Genomic DNA, 23,050 nt, shown 5'->3' with positions numbered 1-23,050 from the left:
CACTGCTTTGAGCTGTATTTACGGTCGAGTATTTCCTTCTCCATAGGAGATCACTCGCGGTCCACTGCATCCGTCATGTAGCGTGCCATTGGGCCATCTGACCAAGTTAATCAGCGACCAGCCAACCAGCATATGGTCAAGTGACAGCATGTTAATGAGTTGTCAACAAAGAAACTCATTCATATGCAGCCATGATAAAGGTAGAGATACACAATACATGACCAGACAAGTAACCTGCGATTATCTGGAGGCTGAAGGTGAACAGGAGTTAAAGCCTAGTAAGTAGACACGAGGGATTCGAAGGCTAAGGGACAATATAATAACCATATACGTCATGTAGCAGTCACTATTATCCAAAGCAACTTTTAATACAACGAGTGCATTCATTTACTGTACATACGGTCCCAGCGGGTATCGAACCCACAACCTAAGCGTCTCTAATGCCATGCTTGACCCACTGAGCCCAACAGGACCACTGTGGGATAAGCAGACACCTGATCTTACCTGCCATCATCTTCTGGGCCTCATACGGCTCCATGTAGCCATCGTTCTCTGTCGTCACTTTCTCGGCAGGCGCTCCCTGCGTCCCCCCGGCTTGTTCCGCATCGAAGGGGTCCGCATAGTCCTCCAGGATAATGAGCTAGGGAGAAGGGAGGAGGAAGGGAAGGAAGGAGGGAGAGAGGGGGGGAGAGAATGAGAACACAATATAATTCTTGCTGCTCTGTTTAACAGCACAAAACATTCAGGAGTGGAGGGAGTTGCATAGGGGAGACGATGGAACGGGCCTAGTCTGGAGGAGAAGTAGTGGGAGGGGAGATGATCTCCTTATCCTTCATCTATCCAGGTTAGTCGCATTGAGACAGCTCTTTCCAGAGAGACCTGGTTAATAACAGATGACGATGATGATCATGAGAGATGCTGTCGGCCAAGGAACATGACCATGTGATCTTCTCCACACATCACAACATCCATTCAGAAGACAGAAAAGAGAAATAGCTGGCTACATAAACGCTGCTCCTCTTCCTCCGCACGCCTCAGTGCACCGCTGCCTGGTCTTCAAGACCTAGCACTCCCTGCTATGGCTACATCTAATTATATAATCACAAACTCTTGACAGGGCCTGTATTTTCAAAGAGCAAGGACAGAAAAAGAGGACAGACCACAACTGGTAAACTGTCTTAACAGAAACAATTTGGCAGAGTTAGAGGAAGGCTGGCTGTATGCCGTGGCTAATTGCAAGTCTTGGTCTTTTACTGAGAATTTCGAGCAGAAGGTGGCAATTAAGTGGAGATCCTGAGCTCCCAGAAATAAAGCCAACTCTTAGGGGAACAGAATTACTGTCCACACTTGCAGCATCTCCAAGCAAATTCATTTCCTGAGGCTCCAAAAAAAATAAAAATTGCCCCCCTTCACACACAGCATTGTTTTCTAAAAGTAAAGATGTAAACTTGGGGAGAGAAATGAGGAGCTGTCGCTTCTCCTCCATCTGCCATGTTGGACACTGGATCCAAAGAGAGGCTGACCGGAGGGTGCTAACAGGCGGTGGGGAGATGGCCTGTCTGCTGCTGGGGACTCCAGAGAATAGACAATAGTGGCGGTGGCAATCAGTCAGTCAAGTCAGTCCACCCAGCGGGCAGACAGACGGGCTGGAGGGGCCTCCGGTCCAAATACTGGAAAAGAACTTAATAGAGCCCTACCCTGATAAAATACACACATATTCACACACACATGCACGCACACTCACACAAACAGTCTCACACCCCCACACACAAGAAAATTTAGTTTATTGGCACTACACCCTACTATGAGTCATATGTTAGCAGGAAGGGATTTGGTTTCAGCTCATCACTCATCTAGTGGACAGCGCTAGGCCAGTCCGGGGGTGGACCAGGCTGCCTGCACCTCTTAGCTTAACCAGCTCTTCTTAAGAACCACCACAGTCCATCCTCTCCTCCACACCCTTCTTTCCAGAAACACAGCCCACACAGGCCACCCCGAGAGGGCCCTAAAGACACACCTGCCAAGCCCTCCCTGGAGGTCCTAGCTTAGCCTAGGGGAATCCAGGCATGCACCCAGTAGTATCTAAAGCATTTCCCCTGACAGGACATCACCTGGGAAAGCACAAGCCTTCCTGTTCTGGTGCAGTTTTTGTATTACCTTACGAGGTGGTAAGATATATACGAAACGGAAACCTGTCAAAGCAGCATAGTATTAAAGAGTGAAAAGTTCACCTCAGATTAGTTGCAATGCACAAGGAAAGAGGAGCTTATGATCTTACAGAGTGAAGGTGGCAGGTATAGGCTGGAACTGATCTCTCACACAATGTGGATATTCTGCCCCAGGCAGGTTTTAAGAAGCACATTAAATGTGCTTAAGCCTGGCTACTGTGTGTTAAACACTTTAGCTGTACCTTCTTCGCTTTCTCCATCTGTTTTGGGGAAAATAACTAGGACTGGTTTTGCCACAGTGTAATTATGGGTTCCTCCTCTGTTTTGCTTCTGTGACTTTAAAAAGGGGAGGTTAACATCCAACACAAACACTCTCTGGGTTTGTTTTGGTACCACAAATATAATATCTCACAACTTCAATTAAATTCAGCCATTCAGGTTACAAAGTAATGTTCCTGTCCCCTGTCCCTGACACAGAGCTATTCACTGGGACAAATGGCAAGTTTCCCCTCGCACCTTGTTGCATGGAAACAGAGCAATCAATCACCTTGACGTCTGTGTGTCTGTCTGTCAACCATGGTACAGACACGCAACCCAAACCAGATCATAAGTAATCCTGACCAAAACAAGAGATGAATCACCTAAAATGGCAGCCAAAGTATATGGCCAGAGGACTGGCTACATCGTCTGACTGAACACATCATGTGGATGAACCTCAGTGCAGGAAGCTAGCCAACTAGACAGACACATCCAGTATGTATGTGTAGGTTAGCCGTTAGTGTGTGTGTGTGTGGCAAACATAGTAGAGAGAAAAGGTAGAGAAAGCCAGGTAATTTAGAGAAACTACAAAATGAGTAGCAAGCCTGGGAACCAATACCTTCTGTAGTCTAGTGTGTGTGTGTTTGTGTGTGTCTGTGTCCCACAACCTCTTCCCCCATTCAACACCTTTCACTGGTAGTGCTGGCACAAATGGTTTTCAGTTAATGGTGTTAAGCGCTGTGCCCACATACTTTAAATGACGGCTTGTCATCAAACATGGAAGACAAAAACAGATTTATATATGAAACGGACTGGAAAGGAACAAAACAATAATCAAGCCAGGAGTATATTTAGCCCTGCTCTTGTTCTCTCAATCATTTCTCACAATCTCCCACTGAAAGCTCTTTTTAACACCTGGTAATGTCCCTGCTCTGGAGAGGCAGAGTGAGTGTGCAATTCTACTTGTCCTCTGTGTGTGTGTTTGTGTGTGTGTGTGTGTGTGTGTGTGCACGCTTTCTGCACCCGCCGCCTCTCCATGCCTGACTGACATGTCTCACCACACCATACAGTTCCATTTTCATATAAGAAAATTCAATTTAAAACCATTCATTTTAATGTGTTGACAGGCATTTACCAGTCAAAGATTTCAAAACATATACATGTACACATTCTAAATAATTCATTTTTCTGAGGAAACTGAATTTTGGATACAAGGAAAGTAACCTAATGAATCCAATGAAAGCAGAAGTTCACAGTTAGGACTTGGGTGTTTACTTTCCCTTCGGGCCATGAACCACATGTAGACCTAACCACCAGTATTTGGGAGGAGGAAGTCAATTAGCCCATGTGTTCCTCTGTGCGTGTGTGTTCCTGTGTGTATGTGTGTGTGCGCTCGTGCGTGCGTGTGCCCCTCCTTGCCACACAGCACTAATGAGTAGACAGCAGGAGGAGCAGGGGAACATGGAGAGAGAGAGGGGTCCTGCCAGAGACCATGACGCTGCCTGGGGACACACCATCTGCCCGCTGGCATGCCAGGGTGTGTCAGGACCGCAGCCAAGCCGCATTTTATCATTAAAGTCAAATTCACCCACAGTGCAACACTGCAGCACCTAGCCGCCTTCTCTCTGTATATGTGAGCCTTTCTAACCAGGGATGTAAGCTGTGAGATCCTCACTAAGCAACTCTTAGTAGGCTTAGTACACGTCCCCTGGATGTAGAACATACCACTACTCTGCTCAGACATCCAGCCTGACTGAGAGAAATAGTCCCAATCAGACTGCTTGAAATCCATTGCAGCTCTGAGGGAATGAAGTCAATTTCGAATCAGGCTGAGGCTGAGCCTAGCGAAAGCATTAGCCAAGGAGGGAAGGTGTAACAGGCACCTGCCACTTTGTCTTGGCATTCCATCCACAGGGCTCCGAGACGGGAGCTTCTGGGATTACAATTCAATTGGAGGCTCCAGTCCTACATTAGAGCTGTGAAAATATCCACTAAAATGGAGAGTGAACAGATCGAGTGGTCCATTATCAGAGCAGGGGCCGTACAAAGCTGAACACTCAAAGCGTCCAACTTTATTTGAATTTTTATCAAGTTGAGTGCATGGTTCCATTCCATCTCTGATATTTTCAGAAGCCAAATCAAAGCCCTCAAGCCATATGAAACTACTAAATACTATAAACATAACAGCTTGGTAATAATATTAAGTAATGTTAGAAGCACCAGATAAATACCCCCCCACACACACACAGACAGACAGACAGACAGACAGACAGACGGACAAATTTGACAGCCAGGCTCTCGTCAGCCAGCTGAGTGGCCACCTGAATGATTGGGGACGGAACTATGACAGCAATGTCACAGCTGGCCCAGAAACGATGAGGGGTGTCAGAGCCACTGGGGGCTGGCTGATGAGACCTCTCTCTCTCTCTCTCCCTGTGAGACCATCACAAGAGCCGGCATGCTAGAGAAAGAGGGAGGAGGAGGAGGAATGGAGGGAATGAGAGTCGAAAAAAAAAAAAAGCACTGACGTTTGTGATTTATGTCGCACGCCACGGGGGGATTTCAGCCACTGATAACCTAATAGGACTCAGGGCTTAGCAGCTCGATTGCATTAGGGCGCTTCAAAAGGCCCTTTCTTTCTGCTGCTGCTGCTCTTTTGTTCTTACGTTTACAAAAACCGAGGATCAGGACTAATGAAGGAGAGAGAGGGGGATATGGAGGAGAGGAGAGGGTAAGGGAGGAAGAAAAGGAGAGAAGAGGGGAGACAAGACACTTCTCTCTACATCTGCTACCATTTTCTCAAACAAACTCTGGGAGTAGAACTGAGCAGGTTGCCCAGCATATGTTTGCTCCCCTATTTAGACAGATAAACATTTATTTAAAAGAGAAACACAGCGCCGTGGTAACAGCAGATACGCAGCCGACTGATAACAGCTCCAACTTATCTTGACTGACTGTATAAATGAAAACACGATAAATGCACTTAGCTTCAGTCAACCGGAGCGAACATGAAATGCCCCCACAAGGCATGAATTCACTTAAGCAGAACCGATTGCAAACCCCTGTGTTGACACAATGCAGCCGCCATCAATAAGATACTTGTGCGATTCAAAGACGTGGGAGTAAATGTGGTTAGGATTCAGTGAAATCTTATTGTGAGGCCCGATTCTGGCCGAGTTGTATTCCTCACTCGTGAGGCCGCTGGATAAGGGCTGGGGGCTCAAAGTCAAAAGCACCCATTCTACAAAAGACTGAATAGGAGGTAGCTTTCCCACAATGCACCGTTGACATTGATTAAACTTTATTAAAATGAATTCTAAGGGACATTGTTGGTTGTTGGGGGAATCAGCCAGTGGCTCTATGGACCAAAACAAGGGTGGGCCAGCCAGCACTGAATATCTACTTAAAAAATTAGGGAAGGTAGCAAATCAAATCATGATGCTTTCCGTCTTCTATGAGGTCCCATCTATCAATCAGCCGCAAGCGATTGAAGCTCGAGCAACAGCTAAGAGGAAGAGCACTACTCAGTAAGTCAACACAATCATATTTGTCCTCAGGTGAATTAATTTGTCAGCTTTGCTTTTAGCCTCATTAAAAGGCTCTCAAGCTTAATGTTCCAAGGTGAAAGCATGTCGCTTCTCTCAGAAAGAATAAAAAAAACGAAAGAAAATGTAAATAGCGGGTTGCGCAGCTCGACCTGAGGGGGGAACAATTTAGAGATAAAAGCAAATTAAGCATTGAAGAACCTGTTCTCCTGTAAGATTATACATAATTAGCATACGATGTGCTAGTAATGACACAAAAAAAAAAAAAATAATTATATAATTTGAACCTCCTTCCCTAACATTGCCCTACCCTGCATTTCTTCAATCATAGATACTTTGATTTAAGAGTTTATGGTGAGAGGACTAACTGTGGTCCTCTGTGGCTCAGTTGATGGAGCATGGCGCTAACAACGCTTAGGTTTTGGGTTTGATTCCCGTTGGGACCATATATACTGAAAAATGTATGCACTCACTGCAATGTAAGTCGCTTTGGATAAAAGCGTCAGCTAAATGGCATATATTATATTAACTCCTACAGCATCTCCCTTCTTTGCTCTCCAACGTGTTCATGTTCCTCCAGTCATCATTCTCACATGCGTCTTTCAAGAAGACATCTGCGCTGTTCAAAGTGCAGCTCACACTTTTCCACGTTGACTTATTTATTAGCTGCTCCTTTAAGATTCAAGACCACATTAAAAAACTTGCTTCTTTCAGATCTCTGGGCTGTCGCCCATGTGGGGTGGCTTTTTCGCACGCCACGCCACACCAGCCGGGGGGAAAGCCCCTGGGTCGCTTTTTTTTTGGGGGGGGGGGGTACATGGGGAAGTGATTTAGTCTGTCACTGATCATAGGTTTGCACGGGAACACTTCCAGCAGACGTATAGCGGTGGTGACACTCATGGCGTGTAACATGAGTCGGTGTTTAAGGGTGAAAACATCAGAGATGGATAATAAAAAAGGGGAGAACACAAAAAAGGACAGGACTTGCGCCATTTCGCCATGAAAGGAAGAGGTACATTACACAGCTGCATTGCGGCTGCTCTCCTACACGTGTGAGGGGGATATGCCTCAGAGGCTCATGTGACAGCTTCTAAATGAGGCTGAGAATGGCCTATCATAGTCGCGGGACCAGGATCACTGCACACGTCCGGTCCTCACAGTAGTCGCTTCCCCCACACGCCGGGCCTGGGCAGCCCAAGTCAGAACTACTGTAGGCCCTGTTTGAATACTCTTTAAATGCCCCCTCCCTCCCATCCTTCCTTGAAAAGAAATCTCTGATCTGACACGAAGCAGAATGGAAAAGCTTGCTTTGACCCATCACATCATGTTAGGTTAGGGTTACATCAAAAGAAGGGAGGAAGTGAAGGATGTATTTTAAAAGTATTGGATCAGGGCCCAAATCCGGACCACAGGTAACGCAGGGTTCAGATGAAAGATGACCTCTTCAGCGGATAATCTTGGGCCTTATATCTGCTCAAGATAATCACACATCTAGCTTTCAACGGAGGACGGAGAACTGGATTTTCAGCTCTGAACAACACATGATTCCGTATCAGAATCTGCCAAAAATGTTGTCGTGCTGGGATAAAACGTGTAGAGAGATACACAATAGAACTAGTGTTTGTGCTAGCCAGTATCGTCTTTACGACTACATTCCAGCGTTTGTCTCTGTCCATCCCCAGAGTTTCACAAGGTGACACTCAAGGTTGCGAGTCTCTGCTCTTGACAATGCCATATGGATCCTCCAAATGTAACAGGGAAGATGTTGTGTGTGTTGTTTCTTCATCATTATGTTGTGCATTTTCTTTTTTTCCCCAGAGCCCTTTCTATTCTCAATCCAAAACCAGAGTGACACAAAGACATTGCATAACAGTGTGCCAAAAGGCAGACAGCACAAACAGGACATGGAGAAGCACTTTGGGCCTGACTACTCCCTGCGCCTGTCCTCATAGGTGTTCCTCTACTTCCAGTCTAATACAACCAACCTCTGCCAAAAGCCTCAAGGGCACTGGTTCTCCATCTCCCATGTCTCAGAGGAGTTCCTGTACTCTTTCTTTCCTCTATTACCCCCTTTCATTTGCCAGTCATCCTTTTTTTTTTTTTATCCCCTTTTCACTCTCAGTCTCATACACACTCAAGCGTGACAAAGTCCTAACTTCTCTCCAGGGTCCCCCTCTGTGGCACACCCATACACACACACACTCAGTCCCTTAACTGGAGGGTAAACCACCAGATTAAGTTGCTCTTAATATGCAACAGATATTCAAGATTAAGCACTTGAGGATACGCTTGACAAAATCCAATTTCCTTTCTCTGCCCTCTCTCCCGATGAAATAGATTTATTACCCCTTGAATTTAAGAAAGAGGGAGTAGTGTGTGAGGTGTGTGATGGAATGGTTTTGTTGGACTTATAGAGGCTGCATAAAAGGCTATGCAGACACACACACACACACACACACACACCTGAGACGCACAAAGCCACAGTATGGTTTGTCGACTGCTTAAGTCTTCAAGTTTGGGGTCTGTGAATTACTGAGATGGGAGAAAAACAACCTGGACACAGGACATAAACAAAAGCCAGGGTAATTTGGTGTTGAGGATGACTTGATTGCGGTCGGAAGCGTTGTGGCCTCAGATAGCCTTTGTGTGTTGAGTGTGTGTACAAAGGCACCAGCACATCAAAACCCCAGAGCACAGAGACTGACAATAGAGCAGCAAGGCAGCGCAGAGGCAGGGTGGAGTCTCATATCACACAGCCCCATCGCCTACGGGGCTTTCCACCTCTCCCAGCAGGAGAGGGAGGGGAGAGGGAGAGGGAGAGGGAGAGGGAGGGGAGAGGCTGACTTCACGACAGCCTGAGTGGAGTAAGACTCCCACTAGAACACGCCTGAGCCATGTGCTAATACCGTACCGTATGTCACAATCCAAGTGTAGATTGCTCAAGTTGAAACAGGAAGGAATATGAATCCCTGGTTATATTTTGACAGAGGATGCCAGACCAGAGTCAACACAGTTAGCACTCCCAGAATGCTCCTCGTGGGGCGAGTGTGGACTTGCCCAGTCAAAAGGGAATGTCACCAAGTTGTAAACACTTCCTGTCAGGAAGGGAGCACTTCCTTAATCCTGGAGCAACCCTCTTGTTCCTTATTTTCCACCAAACAAAAGCAGACAGTGGCCTGGTTTCTTTACCTTTGGTCCAATCACTCCCTGAGCAATGTTCAGCATGTGGCTAAACTATACCATATACATGTATAGTCTCAACGTAAAAGAATCAGTTCACTTAAAATCAAACAAGCCACATGCAGGATAGTTTTAAACACCACTCTGGTGTATTCAGGAATACATTAAGATAGATAACACTGACTGACTGCATGCATGCATGCATGCATGCATGCATGCATGCCATATGTAATAGCCATGAAAGACCAGTAGGTGGGAGAAAGACCAAGGTTAAATCTCTTATCAACTATGTAGCACGCGCACACACACACACGCCCGTACACGTACACGCACAGGCTGTAGTGGGCCTGACCCCCACTGAGTGTAGAGTCAGCCTCTACAGGCCCCAGCGACTCAGTGAGCCCAGATAACAGGGTAGCTCCGCTGACCAGGGCCATAACCTGAAAGAGCTCCACTCTGCCTCCTGAAGAGTAAATACAAAAACAGCACAGCTAGCCTCTGATCTGCCTCCATAACACCACCGGATAATTCCTATGTTCCTGACACCAGAGGTCAGAAAGAAACCCAGGGCCTCTTCTAGGAAGAGCCAAAATGCCCAACTATGTGGGTAAAGCACAGTCGTGCGTACTCAGTGATGAGAGCAGCCGTCCTACTGTTACCAGAGAGAGAGGGCGAGAGAGGGGTGGTTAAAAATAAAACATCCATGCTTCATGCTGTTCTGTTTGTGCCCTGGATGGCTGCATGGCATGGAATGAAACCTCAGGGCTCAAGGTTTCCTTTTAATCAGTGCGTGACGATGTGCCTCCCCGCCAGGGCTCCCCTTACAGGCCCGATGACACACTGTCATTAAACAAAACAGTGCCATGTGTCGCCGTGCGACGTTCCTGGCTGACAGAATTGCTAGCTTAGCATACAAGCTAACTGTGACATATTGGGTTGCCTCAGCCTGTGCAGCTGGAGAGCTAGAGAAAATACACAGCATTTAGCCGCTAAACTAGAAGGCTAGGCTACACCTCTTTAAACTGAGGAAGAGAGAGAGAAAAAAGTAAACAATTGGCCACAATTTCCATCCTCTAAAGACTATAATTTTCAGGCACACGTGGGGGTTATTCATAAAATTTGTGTCAACAAGTTCAATTTAACACTTTAACGTACATATTGTTCTTGCTACAGTCAGTCTGTGTTCTGTGATTAGGCATATCAATAGATCAAAATCACGTTTCAAAAACCTGAAATTGACTTTTGAAATGTTGTCATTAAAAGGTAGACTCTGGGATATGTCATCAATGGGAAAAGAGCGGGGCAACGCTACCAGAGATGATTTCAAAACAGAGACGATCAAGAAACGAGAGGAGGCGATCAAATCTGGCACGCATATTACAACAGTGCACATGCGCCAACGTCTAATGAGTGCCTGCACCATTGGTCACATCTTTACTACAAATATCTTTGGTAAAAGTTGCTGTGACTTCTTGGCATGACATCATAACCCAGAGTCTATCTTTAACAAATAGCCACATACAGTACACTACAGTACACAGTCCACACCAGGGGAGGCTGGTGGAGTTAGAAATCAGAGGACGGCTCATTGTAATGCATGGAATGGAATAAGGAATGGTATCAAACACACGTGAGCCCACACGTAACCCAGATTTCTACCTCCCTGGTCCGCACCCATCCATACAGTACATGAGCCAAGTAACATCCTTGGTAAGAGAGAGGCACATTTCAAAGCTGAATTCTGTCCTCATGTTTATGTCATTCCACCCTGTCATCCTGTTTGTCATCTCCCCTAGGATGACATCATCATCCTGAGCCAGAGGTGGGGCGTAAATAAAGTAAGCTGGTTTGGCATTGGACCAGCAAAGCACTGAGTTCCTTCCTCCCAATGTGGTCTTCCAGGATTCCTGCCTGGGTCAGAGGAATGTAGAGGGCAGATCCTCACTGATTCCCTGTGCAGCTGCTATGGGCAGTAAATGGTAAATAGTAAAACCCACCATTTTGGTATTTTAAGGGGTCTATGAAATACTGTATACACTCACTGAACACTTTATTAGGAACACTATACTAAGACTGGGTAGGACCTCCCTTTGCTCTCAAAACAGCCTCAATTCATTGTGGCATTGATTCCACAAGATGTTGGAAACATTCCTTTGAGATTCTGGTCCATGATGACATGATTGTGCCACGCAATTCCTGCAGATTTTTCAGGGGCACTTTCAAGCTGTGAATCTCTCGTTCTACCACATCCCAAAGGTGTTCTATTGGATTCAGATCCGGTGACTGGGAAGGCCACTGAAGAACACTGAACTCATTGTCATGTTCATGAAACCAGTTTGAGACGACTTTTGCTTTGTGACATGGTGCATTATAATGCTGGAAGTAGCCATTAGAAGATGGGTAAATTGTGGCCATGAAAGGATGCACATGGTCAGCAACAATAATCAAATAGGCTGTGGCATTCAAGCGATGACTGAATGGGCCCATTGATTGGTATTAACGGGCCCAAAGTGTGCCAAGAAAACATTCCCCACACCAATACACCACCTCCACCATGAGAAGGTGTACTGGTGTTCCTAATAAAGTGTTAAATGAGTGTATGCCTAGTCGACCTAGAAATTCTTGGTACGTGAAGTCCCAAGTGTTGTTGGGAGAAAAATAGCTTGAACAAAGTGGTTGGGATACCTCAAATAGTTATTAGTATGCATTCTTGGACACCTCAGTGAACAGTGAACTGATGATTGACATCAAGCACCAAACCGTCATACCTACTTCAGTTCAAGGGATATCTTGGGCTAAGGCAATCATAGACCAGACTCGAGCTATAATCATTGAGCAGTGTTTCCATAGCAACCAAGGACCACTGGTTGTGGGAGACCAATTATCATAATTGTGGGGGGAAAAATGTATACATTGTCTCAAGAATCATACCTAGTGTGCACACTATTACAATAAATGTTGCTTTAAATCGTCAATTCAAAAGGTGTGTGGTTTTGTTCCAGATATAGTATTCAGAAACTATAACATACAACAACCAAAAGTGTCCTGGAAATATATACTCTGTGGTCTGAAACTAAACTACTGGCAAGAGAGACGAGTCATGTGTCCATATGTTATAAAAAGGACTTTCGTATACTCTGAACATATAATAAACATCAATAAAATAGTGGTTTATGGCCTTAACACAGAGGCTGTATGACAAACTCTGTGTGCTCTCTGCTCTGTTTACATTTGTACCTCATTCTGTGTTTGCAGACTTCTGATACCGAGTTAACATTCAAACTGCCACAGGTGTTTCATTTGAAATGACTCTCTCTTACATTGGGCAATAACGAAGCAAAAACACTTTTCTGAGGCAATATTTGACATACTCTCTGTACGTGGCGATCTACCTCAACTAACCTCTATTTGTTTGAGGTGGGAATAGAAGGGCACTTCCTGCTAAGCTAGCCATCAACCCTGTCAGCTTTCATCTGATACAGTACTCAAACAGGTACAGGACTGCTCTCAAAGAGATACCCACACAACACATGATTGATTCTGCGGTGCTCAGGGAGGTCAGGGACCCAGCTAGGTAATGTTTACATCTGACATTTTCTCCTATCACTACCAGAGCTCTGAGCACAGAGTAGAAGTACAAAGAGTTAGCAGGATGCGCTAATCACATTCCCCCTGTCTGGAATGCCAGGGCAAAAGGCTTTCAAGAAAAAGGGCTTTTAGATTGTGGTGGTGGGGAATGAGGCTGAGGAAAGTTCAGGCCATCCACCGGCGCGGCAGAGGCAGCTAATCTGCAGGCCAGTCAAACTGCCCTGATTTACCCCCACACTGGGGGACTGCAGATCAGACCTGTAGTTGGAAGGAAACTGCAGTAATTCTGTCAAGCAACACAAACAATACGCCTACGGCATACCGCAGCTGAGGAATCCAATTCAATCAGACTGTAAAACACCATAAATCCTAAAACATCCAAACAGATTGAACATAAAACAAAAAGAAGCCTAGTGAGGCTGTTGATGTCTATTCCATGGAAATGAAAGAACGTCAAACCAAACCCCCACGCACTGTTGAGGGGCACTCCAAACCTAATTACACACAACTGTCCCTTCAAGGACTCTCGCGAAACAACACCTGATTGGCTCCCAGCGCCTCCTCTTGATTCCATTATCAGAAGTGTGATCAAGGTTGCCGTGGTGAGGAGGCAGCTGATGCCCACTTGTAGCATTCATCTCAATCAGATGGGGGGGGGGGGGTGACACATTGTCAAATGGACATATAAAATAGAGAGGGGTTGTGTGTATGGAGAGAGAGAGAGAGAGAGAGAGAGAGAGAGAGAGAGAGAGAGAGGGAGGGAGGGAGGGAAGAAGATTTGGGGTGAAACAACAAGTCGGACGGGAATATGTCCCCTTAGATGTAGATGCATCACTACCCTCAAGGCCCTTTTTGGTTGTCATCACCTTGGGGAGTATAGGGAAGAAACAATGGCGAACACAGCGAAGGACACAATCACTTTACATGCTTGAACCACCACTCCTGGCTTTAGTATTCTGGTGGCGGTGATATGCGAAACAAGGAGCTATTAAAAGGTATACGGAAAACGAGGAAATAACCATGAAAGAAATCTGTCAAATCGAATGTCTCGGTCGGCTGTATGGCAGGCAGCAGTCTATGTTTATGATCAAAATGCTCGCCTCTATAGATAGATATGTACCGTACAGAAAACTGGCTTACAGACTTAGAGTCCTCCTAGGCTGAGGCAGTGGCCTGGCTAGAACACCACTGCACAGGGCCACTGCATCAAGGGCAGAGCAACCCTTAAAAGGAGTGCTTCACTCAAAAAACATTCAGAGTATATGTCTCGTCAGTCCCCCATATGCATGATCCAATCATGTCATTGGTTTGTGCATACAAGCCTCATGGCTATCCTAATGATAAGCCGACATCATGGCTTCGTTCAGATGATACAGAAAATGAAACCTTTTTCCTTTCCTCGTGACTTTTCCTTGACCTTCCTCATATACTTTTTCCTCACGAGGTCAAGGAAAAGCTACAAGGACAAGAAGGTTTGGAGACAATCCGAATACAGCCGATGACGCACTTTGTGTCAACGCAACCTCATTTCCAGGAAGTAAATAGAATTGATGGTGGACTGATGAGAAAGACACATGAAATTGTTCAGAGTAAAGTACTCCTTTAAAGTTTATGAATTCAAAGGGGCCACATCTGTATACCGCAGATGGCAACATGATGTCACTACGGGACTGCGGTAGTTTGTAGTTTATGCACTATTGCCTTTTGTTGACACATTATCAAGTCTGGCCCGTCATCACTTTCACGTGTCCTTGAGAAGTTTGTGCTGAGCAGGTGGATGAGGAGCGGGAGAGACAAGGTCTTTAATTAGCTTGACGGCAGGCAGGATAGTAATAGATCATCTCCCTCTACCCACTCTACCTTGAAGGTCCCGTCATTATAAACTAAACACACAACACATTAAAACCCCTCGACAACAATCAAGCCAGTGCTCTCACCTGGTCTCTCCTACGTGCTCGTCATAACATAAAGCTTCTGTCAGCATGGACCTAAACAGCCCCTATCCCAGCTCCTTAGGGTCTCATGTAATCACCATACATTAAAATCATCTTGCATGAACTGAGCATCCCCCCCCCCCCCCCCAAAAACCTTGTGGGTGTTTTTTCTCCCCACATCAACCATTTGAATAGAATGAAAGCACTTTGAAGAGATGAGATTAAGCTAAACACTAGACGCTGCTATTGGCAGCCCAGGCATTAGGTAGGCAGTTATATAATTAGCATCCACTGGTCAAGTAATTATAACATCAATGCAGGCTTGCGCTGTAACAAGACGATGCTGGTGTGGTCCTCTCCCTCTCTCTCCCCCTCTCTCTCCCCCTCTCTCTCTCCCTCTCTCTCCCCCTCTCTCTCTCCCTCTCTACTCAGCATTTTGCACTAAGCCTGAGCTAGCACAATTGACCAGGTAATGAAGTTTCTGTTAAGCTACAGTATCCATGCCCAGCTGACACTTGCTGTGTGTGTGTACTTCAAATTGCTTGCGTTTTTATGCTTAACTCATGTGTGACATTCTCACATACCATCCCTCCTTTCCTCAACTTTACCAGTTGACTGAGTCTCTGCAATCTTCTTACTGCAACAAATATCTTAATTACTCGGTGGAAAACCACGTTATGATATCAGACTGGTCGTTTCGAAAGGCAGCATTATGAAACATGAAACAACATGACATACTCCAGGCTCTGTCAACACCTCTCAACACCTCTGTAGAGAGACATGCCCCCGTTAAACAGAAACCAGTCTAAAAGCACCTTCTCACAGCTCACAGAAAGGGCGTGCAGAGAAGTGGTGCTCTACTCTCCCTTCCAGATGAAACATTGAACTTTCATTTAACTTGTTAAAATTAAGTATGTGTGCATGTGCGTGTGTGTCATCTTGTCAGATTAGTTCTAGGAGGCTACAAGTATTAAAGAAATCCTCACCATGACAACCTCCAAATCTGGGAAAAATTAGGCCATCTGTCTCAGAAAAAAACTCCACAACAAACACACATCTCTTAGGTTAGAGTGAGTTTTTACTGTTCGCTGAGCCTGCTGTTCATATTGTGTAGGTGGTTATTCTAGAAGAGGAGCACATGCATCAACTGGATAATTAACAACAGGTATTTATTTAAAATGTTTGTTTTGTAACTAATGAATTCACTTTGTTTAGATGTCTTTATAACATCAACGTCAGTTGTACATCACAGCAGACCTTGAGTCTAGACAACAGCCCCTTCTGGAACATTACCTCAGTCTGTCGGATGTGGGAGCAGTTTTAAGGTTGACGTCTGGTGTTGCTTGGTGACCAAACTCTCTCAAGGGTGCCTTTTCTTTATTGCATTACAGCCCCCTCCCCATCTGGGCAACAAGTTATCTGTTGTACTAAACAAAAAAAGATCCAGTCCAAGCAAAAACAGACTAATGCCATGCCTAATTGACTACTGAGATCCAAATAAGCCCCAATTAACAGGAGACAGCAGTAATCTTTTTAATTAGCTTAACAGCAGCAGTTGCACAGAGAAAATGGCGAGTGCTTAGTTTTCCATTGTTTTAATCTTGATGGGTAGGTCTGGGACGTGATCTATCATCAAATTCAACAAGAGGAGGACAAGCAGCACACAACTTAAACTTTGTTATAAATTCTATCATATTTAAAATAAAGACAGATTTTCAAAAACACCATTCTCTACAATTGGCATATTAGGCTCCTAAATGTCCATGCTTGTTCAGATGGCCTCTGACAAGCTCAATGAATATTCCCCGAAAATCATTTTAATTGTGTCATGTTTAAATGTATGAAGTTAGGCCCAACATGTGTTCTCCTGTGGAATGGCACTCTCAAGATAGAACGAGTACACTCGACAGGCCGCACCTTACCACAGGAGGCGTGGAGGGCAAACCAGGGAAAGAGGAAGTAACCTTAACATTTCATAAATTAACTGATAACACTCCACACCACAGTAGTTTGTGTATGTGAATATGGGTTTGGCTGGGGTTCACATCTTGCTACACTACTATAATCTTGTCTGACGTAGTAGCTCGTTGAGTAAACACATACCTGGCGCTGGTGATTAGCTAGTGTGTCAGCAGAGTATATGGGAGTTATGCGGCAAGGGTGTGGGCAGCATTGGGCAATACTGCTGCTCTCCTTCTCATAGTCAGACTCATGCTTCTCCTGGGTCCTCCCCTACAAGAGCTTGTGTGCAAGGATAGGCACGTACATTCCTGAGCAGAATCACACTCTTCACACATCCTTAACCTCACTGACATTGAATGTCTCAAGTTTCTTCAAATGAACCAACACACAGTGTGTAGGCTATGAATTCCTAAAGAGCCCTGCTTGGCAGTGCACTTTAAGGCAAGGCACATGGTGTAGATGAGCATTCTTGCCATCTGTCTCCACATTCCCCCTCTGCTGATGGGAACTAAATAACCCCCTCAGGGAGTAAAGATAGGACCTCATTACAGAAGAGGAGATGTTTCATAGTGAGCAGCACAGAGTAGTTGAGGTTGTACTTGAATGAGAGATAACTTCAGGAGCACACACATGCGCGCACATACGCACGCACACGCACACACACACACACACACACAGGATCCAACAAGTCAGAGAAACACGTTTGTTGGTGGCTCAGAGTTTTTACACATTTCATGAGAGAGGATTTAATTTGAATTTAAATGGTATTGTGAATATTATAACAGACCTTCTGTTTATTGATGACTTACAATTTCACATGGAGGAAATGTGACCTAGAACATTTGGAACTTCATAAATAAATAAATTAGGCAGATTGCTTGTAGGCCTACATTATCTGCCTTTCAAGATCATAACTTTTTTCCATGATGGTTTATCCCTGAATATATATATGTTCAATGTAATCAATGTATGTGTGGACAGTCCCAGTTTGTTAAACAGAGAGAGACGTGTGGCTGTCTGTCTGCATGTCTGTCTACACGGATCTATAGCCGTTGCAGAACACCTGAAATAACTAGTTCTGCCGGTTTTAACGATTAATTCCCTGTTTGAATAAGCGCCGCAACAGTCAATTCATTTAGTTGGAATCAAGCTAAATATTTCTAGTGTGCAAATGCGTAATGCCTGTATCACATGTTAGTCTCTTGGCATCAGTTATTAGGTAAGCACCTTCATTATTGAACCTGCAAGTAGCCTATAATTAACTTCAGAGAATAAAAAGTAGGTTACATTGACTTGTAGTTGCACATGCTGCGTGGTGTACAGGCCTACTTTGACTTACCTTTTCTTGTTTATTCTCATTTTCTGAAGGGGGAGAAGTGGGAGATTTAACGCTCCCTAGAGCAACAGCTTGGGCTGCTAGAATGACGCTGCCCGGAGCAGAGTTGTTTTTTTCGATTGTTTCCACCTTTATGAGCCGGTGCTTTGGTGACACATACTTTATGTCCGGCGACCCCACAGCGCTCAGGCAAGTTCCAAACGAAATATTTCCGCCTCCCTCGTACGGATCTTCGAAGTCCAGTTCCTTTTGTAGTTTGTAAGCAGCAAGAATGTCCGGCTGAGCGGGGCTCGGATAGTGAGATGTGGCCCCGGAGCTTGGTTGTTGGTAGCCAGGCGTACCGGGCACAGCGGCGTGACAATGTCTGTAGTCCGGCTTCGGGGGCGCCGGAGGTGGTGCTTTGGTAGTTTTGAATCCTAGGTGTTCCTTGAACCATCTGGCCATGCTGCCAGTGCATTGCTCAAAACTCAATTTAGATATTTAGTTCCACCTTTCTTGCCAATGTCCTACCCTTTATGTGAGCTTTGAGATCCTCGGCTCACCTCGTACTGGGTTCCGAGTGTCTCCTCAGTTCCCTCTGCGTCCAGGAACCCTGCGCCGACCAAGAGAGCGCAGACAGGCACTTTCTGATCTCCTGCAACTCTGACACTGCCGCTCTGACAGCCGACTGTTTTCTGCGCTGAGTGCCTGCTAAGCAACATGGGAGAGCGCTTTTGCAAGTGAAGAGTGCGCTCCCCTTTCCCATTACCTGAGAACATTCACTGCCACCTACCGGACTTCTGTTAATACATGTTTAAAAAAACATTTAAGTCGTTTCATGTTGATATAGCAGCCTAAAATAATGTAGTCTTGTATCTCATAGATATTCAGTGGGGTATTATATACAGGCAATTGACACCGTTATTGTTGAAGGGTAACAGCACAGAGGGTGACAGAAGCCTTGACTAGCTGCCTGTGTATGGGTGTTCTCTAGCTTAAATTAACAGTTGATTATGTGGATGAAAGCAACTGCCCTGAATTTTAGTAAACCCAACAATGGCCAATTAAAGAAGTTGGTCAGTTAAAGAATACAACCAGCCTACTCTTTGTAGGCTGTCAGTTAGTGTCCATTTGGTCCAAGTCCAAGGTTAGATGCTACTATAGGCGTAGGCTACAGTCATGAGGACTCGAGAGTAAAATGTCTACTCTTTTTAGTCCAGACTGCCTCAATCTCCAGAAGATTTGATTGCAAATCACATTGCAAATGACCAGTGAAGAGGCACGTAGGTGCACGCACTCCGATGGCCCCCACCACCACGACAAATCCCAAAGCACACTGTATAATACAACTTCATCTAAAGCATCTGACTGCATAGTGCATCCCTGAATGAAAACAGCTAATTGCTTATTCAACACCAGGATGGAGAGAGAAAAATCAATTTAATGAATACCATTGAGAGAAAAAAAACAGTATTTAATGAAAACTGAATCACATTATCTGGGAGTGAGGAGAGAGCGAGGAGACAGATAGATACACAGACCAAGACAGACAGAAATCTCTCACACAGAGACCTTGGGATCATGTGGTAAACCCTAATTGACTTTGCAATCAGAGGGCAGACAAAAGTCCCATTTCCCTTACATGGAAACGCACAAGAGCAACACAGCCCAAGGGCAGCAGCGGTAGCTTTTTATGAAGCAATATTTCTTTTTAATAACTCCACATCCCCCTGCAAGGAGCGTGATGTGGAGCAAGGAGTTTAACCCTGGCAAGCCCCTGGGAGTGGCAACTGCATGCACTGAAGATTAAATACAAAAACCTATTTTCTTGGCTGAAATCATGCTATGCACTTGGAGGGTGTGTGGAGTAATTCCCTTCATCCCATCCAATCCCCTCTTTCACTTTGTGAAATGTGTTCAATGTGTTTTAACACCCTGATGCACATATGCTGCTTAGAGTTTCCCCATCACCCTCACCACAATAAGTAATCTTGCTTTATAAAAAGAACTGAGAAATGGATATGAAAAATAACTTTATTTAAAAAGGAGGGATAGTTTAAAAAGTGTTTAAAAAAACATGGGGGAATGTAATTTGTCAAGAACAATGAGAGGACAGTTCCTGAATGCAGAAGTTCACTCTGGGGCTAGTTTGGAGACAGCTGACTGGTACGAGTAATACATACTTGTGCTTGATTGCCTGCAAAAAAAAAAAAAAAAAAGGGAAAAGGATGTCAGTTAAGTAGAACTGCTCTGGAACATAAGGTGTAGTCTGTCTTGTATTCCTCGCATCCTCCTTCCTCACTACCTTTTCAAAACGCATTGGAAAAGATCCAAGCTTCCTCCCGTTAGATATTCTCTTCCAATGCTTTTTGAAAAGTAAGCAAGGAGAGGATGCGATAAATAGGAGGCCATAGCAGTGATATTGTACCAATTGATCATTAATTTGATCAAATTAATAAAGTGGACAGGTGACCAAACAAAACAGCACTTAGGAACATGTGTATTGTATGCAATGCAAGCATTCTTAGTGCTCCAACAGGTGGCCCAAGGCAGGAAGCACCATATCGTTTAGCATGTTCTGGCCTTTAAATCACTGGGCTAAAAGTCATGTTAGGGCTGGGCTCACCAACAGTTTGAAGCTGCCATCCCTCAAGCCCTCCAGCATTTTGGCAATGCGTGCCATCACAGTAAGTAAGGAGTCCTCTGTGTAACCAGTGTAGTGCTGCAGGGCTGGGGTCTAGGGTGCAAACAATGCACAATTCAGTCAACTGCCCTGTGCAACAAACCCATTGAACCCCTACCATGTGTCACTGTCTACAAATCAAAATGAGTTTGTCTATGGTATTCAAATGCTTATGAAATAAAATGGCTTTCAATGCAGTGTTAGTTTGTTACGTTTTACGAGCAAGTCGAAATAATAGCTTGAATGTTAAAAAACGAACCCAATCACTGAGAGGAGAGTCATGGAGGAGCCTCAGAGACAGCGCTACAGCTGCAGCAGCAGTGAGCGATGGTGGGTGGTGGACCGAGGCATAGTCCAGGATGGTCAGCTCCATCAGGTACTTTGCCAGTCGATACTCAGTTGACCCAACCTGGGAGAGGAAGGGTTAAACAGGAGACTATAACATACTGGAACTCCTGATCACCAGATAACATGCATTGCAAAACTTGTTTGTATTTTACAATGAAATCAAACAAGCTATGAAGCTAGTGGAGTAAGTGGGCAAAGATCAAGAGGAAGAAGCATAAACAGATGCTGAATAAAGCAATGAGCCAAATCCTCACCTTGGCAACCTTAAGAGCTCTCCTCAGAAAGTGAGATGCGGGCGGTCGTCCCAGGTCATAGTTCAGGGCTTTCAGAATGGTTCTCTCCATGCGATGGATCTCAGCACAGGAGTATGTGAAGTCGGTCGCATGTGCAAAGTCTCCCACCATTGGGGGATAGATTTCCTCATACTTTGCCGCAATCAGCATTGCAGTAACACCAACTAGTTGCAGAGACTTCCTTGCCACCAGGTTGTCCTAACAGGGTGGTGGAGCAGAGTCAACATGTGAGTTATAATAAAACTGCATGTGTTAGGGGTGGGATTTGAACCTGAATCATCTCCCATTTGGAAGACCCAAACATCTACCATTAGACCAAAAGGATATCCTCAGGTCTCAGGCAGGGCTACCTCACCATGAGAGCGTGATTCAAAATGGCATGCTCCGTAGATGCACCAGTCAGAGGAAAACAAACTGTACCTGGAGATAGCGATCAATGACTCCGACAGTCATGAAGAGGGTCTCCTGAACCAATTTAAAATCCCCATGGACTTGGACCAGCCAGTCCATTAGAATACACCGCATCTGACCAGTCACCTCCCTGCCCTCCAGATAACATGGTTTGACAGCCATGGCAACCTGACAGACATGGAGAACAGGAGTCTGTGGTTGCATCCCAATAATCTTCCCTCTATTCCTCACCTCCTCTCTCCGTGCTTCCCTTCCTTCTGAAAAAGCATTGGGGGAGAACATCTAAGGGGAGGAACCTTAGATCTTCTCCTTTAATGCTTTAAAAAAAAAAAAAAAAAAAAAAAAAAAGAAAGCAAGGAAGGAGGATACGAGGAATGGAGGACAGACAATTGGGACGCAGTTTATGTTGCGTGTGGGTCCTGCCTCAAAACATAACGGTTAGTGCAATAAAGGGTATACATCTTTTCAAACTTGCATGAAATTAAATCAAGCTCAGTACAACAGATGACAATAAAGATTAGTACTTGATAACCTCTAGGTTCCTCAGGTGAGCATAAATGTCCTTCACATATTCACTGCACAGATTAGCATCGCCTTCATCTGTAGCGTCCACATCTGGGATGTTGTGGAGCAGGGCATGCGAGGCGGCCTGTGGCATGCACTCCTCGTCCTGAGTGTCCCCTTGACTCTGGGGCATCTCAAGGATCGCTGTAATGATGACCTAAAGAGCAACAAAATATGAAGACGTAGAGAATTATCTCTGACAACAGTAAAGACGGCTAGAGTTAGTGTAGTTGTACTTCCTGACAAAGGCCATGCTGAAACGCGTCAAAGTTTGTATAGTATTTGTTCTATCCACCACACTAATAAAAGGGATTTTAATGTTACGAAGAGTGCCTTGGTCCTCCTTGCTTTTTGATAGCCTCATTACCAGAGAGCACCTTCAATCTACTAAGATACACTCGTATATCCCAGTAGCGCTTCCCCTTCCTCTTTTCTCTATATGCTAGGGGATAATCTAGAGCACAAAATCCATAGAGGGTCAATTTAGTTGGTCATACTGCACTGACATTGAACCTTTCCATAGATGTAGTGATGCGTATTCTGGCTGCAGCCCAACTCACAAACCCTCTCTCCACACCTCACCTTTATAGCCACCTCAGTGAGGCCCACATTCTCTTTATCCTCCTCTGAAGCAGCATCATCTGACCTTTCCTTTACACTCGGTTTACGTTGAACTGGTTTCATATGAGCAAGAGTTTGTTTCTATGGAAAATGAAAGCAACAAATGATTTAGATGTTGCACTGCAAACAAGACCACAACCACCAGTCAGCATACTGTAGGGTGTAAAATAGATAGAGAAA

The 23,050-nt window shown here is 45.0% G+C and overlaps 2 protein-coding genes across 5 annotated transcripts in view; both read right to left on the bottom strand.

The window, feature by feature from the left end:
• The window catches only part of shf (Src homology 2 domain containing F), an 82,974-nt gene extending 64,374 nt beyond the window's left edge, over window positions 1-18,600 (bottom strand). For all 4 annotated transcript variants that reach the window (XM_083691315.1, XM_083691317.1, XM_083691316.1 and 1 more), the window contains exons 1-2: window positions 17,975-18,600; window positions 505-640 (exon numbers count right to left, since the gene is read on the bottom strand). In XM_083691315.1, coding sequence (XP_083547441.1) covers window positions 505-640; window positions 17,975-18,415 — 577 coding nt within the window. In that variant the 5' untranslated portion in view covers window positions 18,416-18,600. The remainder of the gene's footprint in view (window positions 1-504; window positions 641-17,974) is intronic.
• Window positions 18,601-20,555: 1,955 nt separating this feature from the next.
• On the bottom strand, window positions 20,556-22,933 carry LOC310819843 (G2/mitotic-specific cyclin-B1-like; the record flags this gene model as incomplete). The annotated part of the gene is made up of 6 exons (XM_083691253.1): window positions 20,556-20,687; window positions 20,893-21,042; window positions 21,236-21,472; window positions 21,695-21,853; window positions 22,218-22,406; window positions 22,832-22,933. 6 exons carry the CDS (start codon window positions 22,931-22,933, stop codon window positions 20,556-20,558), a joined length of 969 nt encoding a protein of 322 aa, XP_083547379.1.
• Window positions 22,934-23,050: the final 117 nt, after the last annotated feature.

This window comes from Argentina silus, assembly GCF_951799395.1.
Source record: "Argentina silus genome assembly, chromosome: 19".
Lineage (NCBI taxonomy): Eukaryota > Metazoa > Chordata > Actinopteri > Argentiniformes > Argentinidae > Argentina > Argentina silus.
This window is presented reverse-complemented; position numbering and strand designations above follow the sequence as displayed.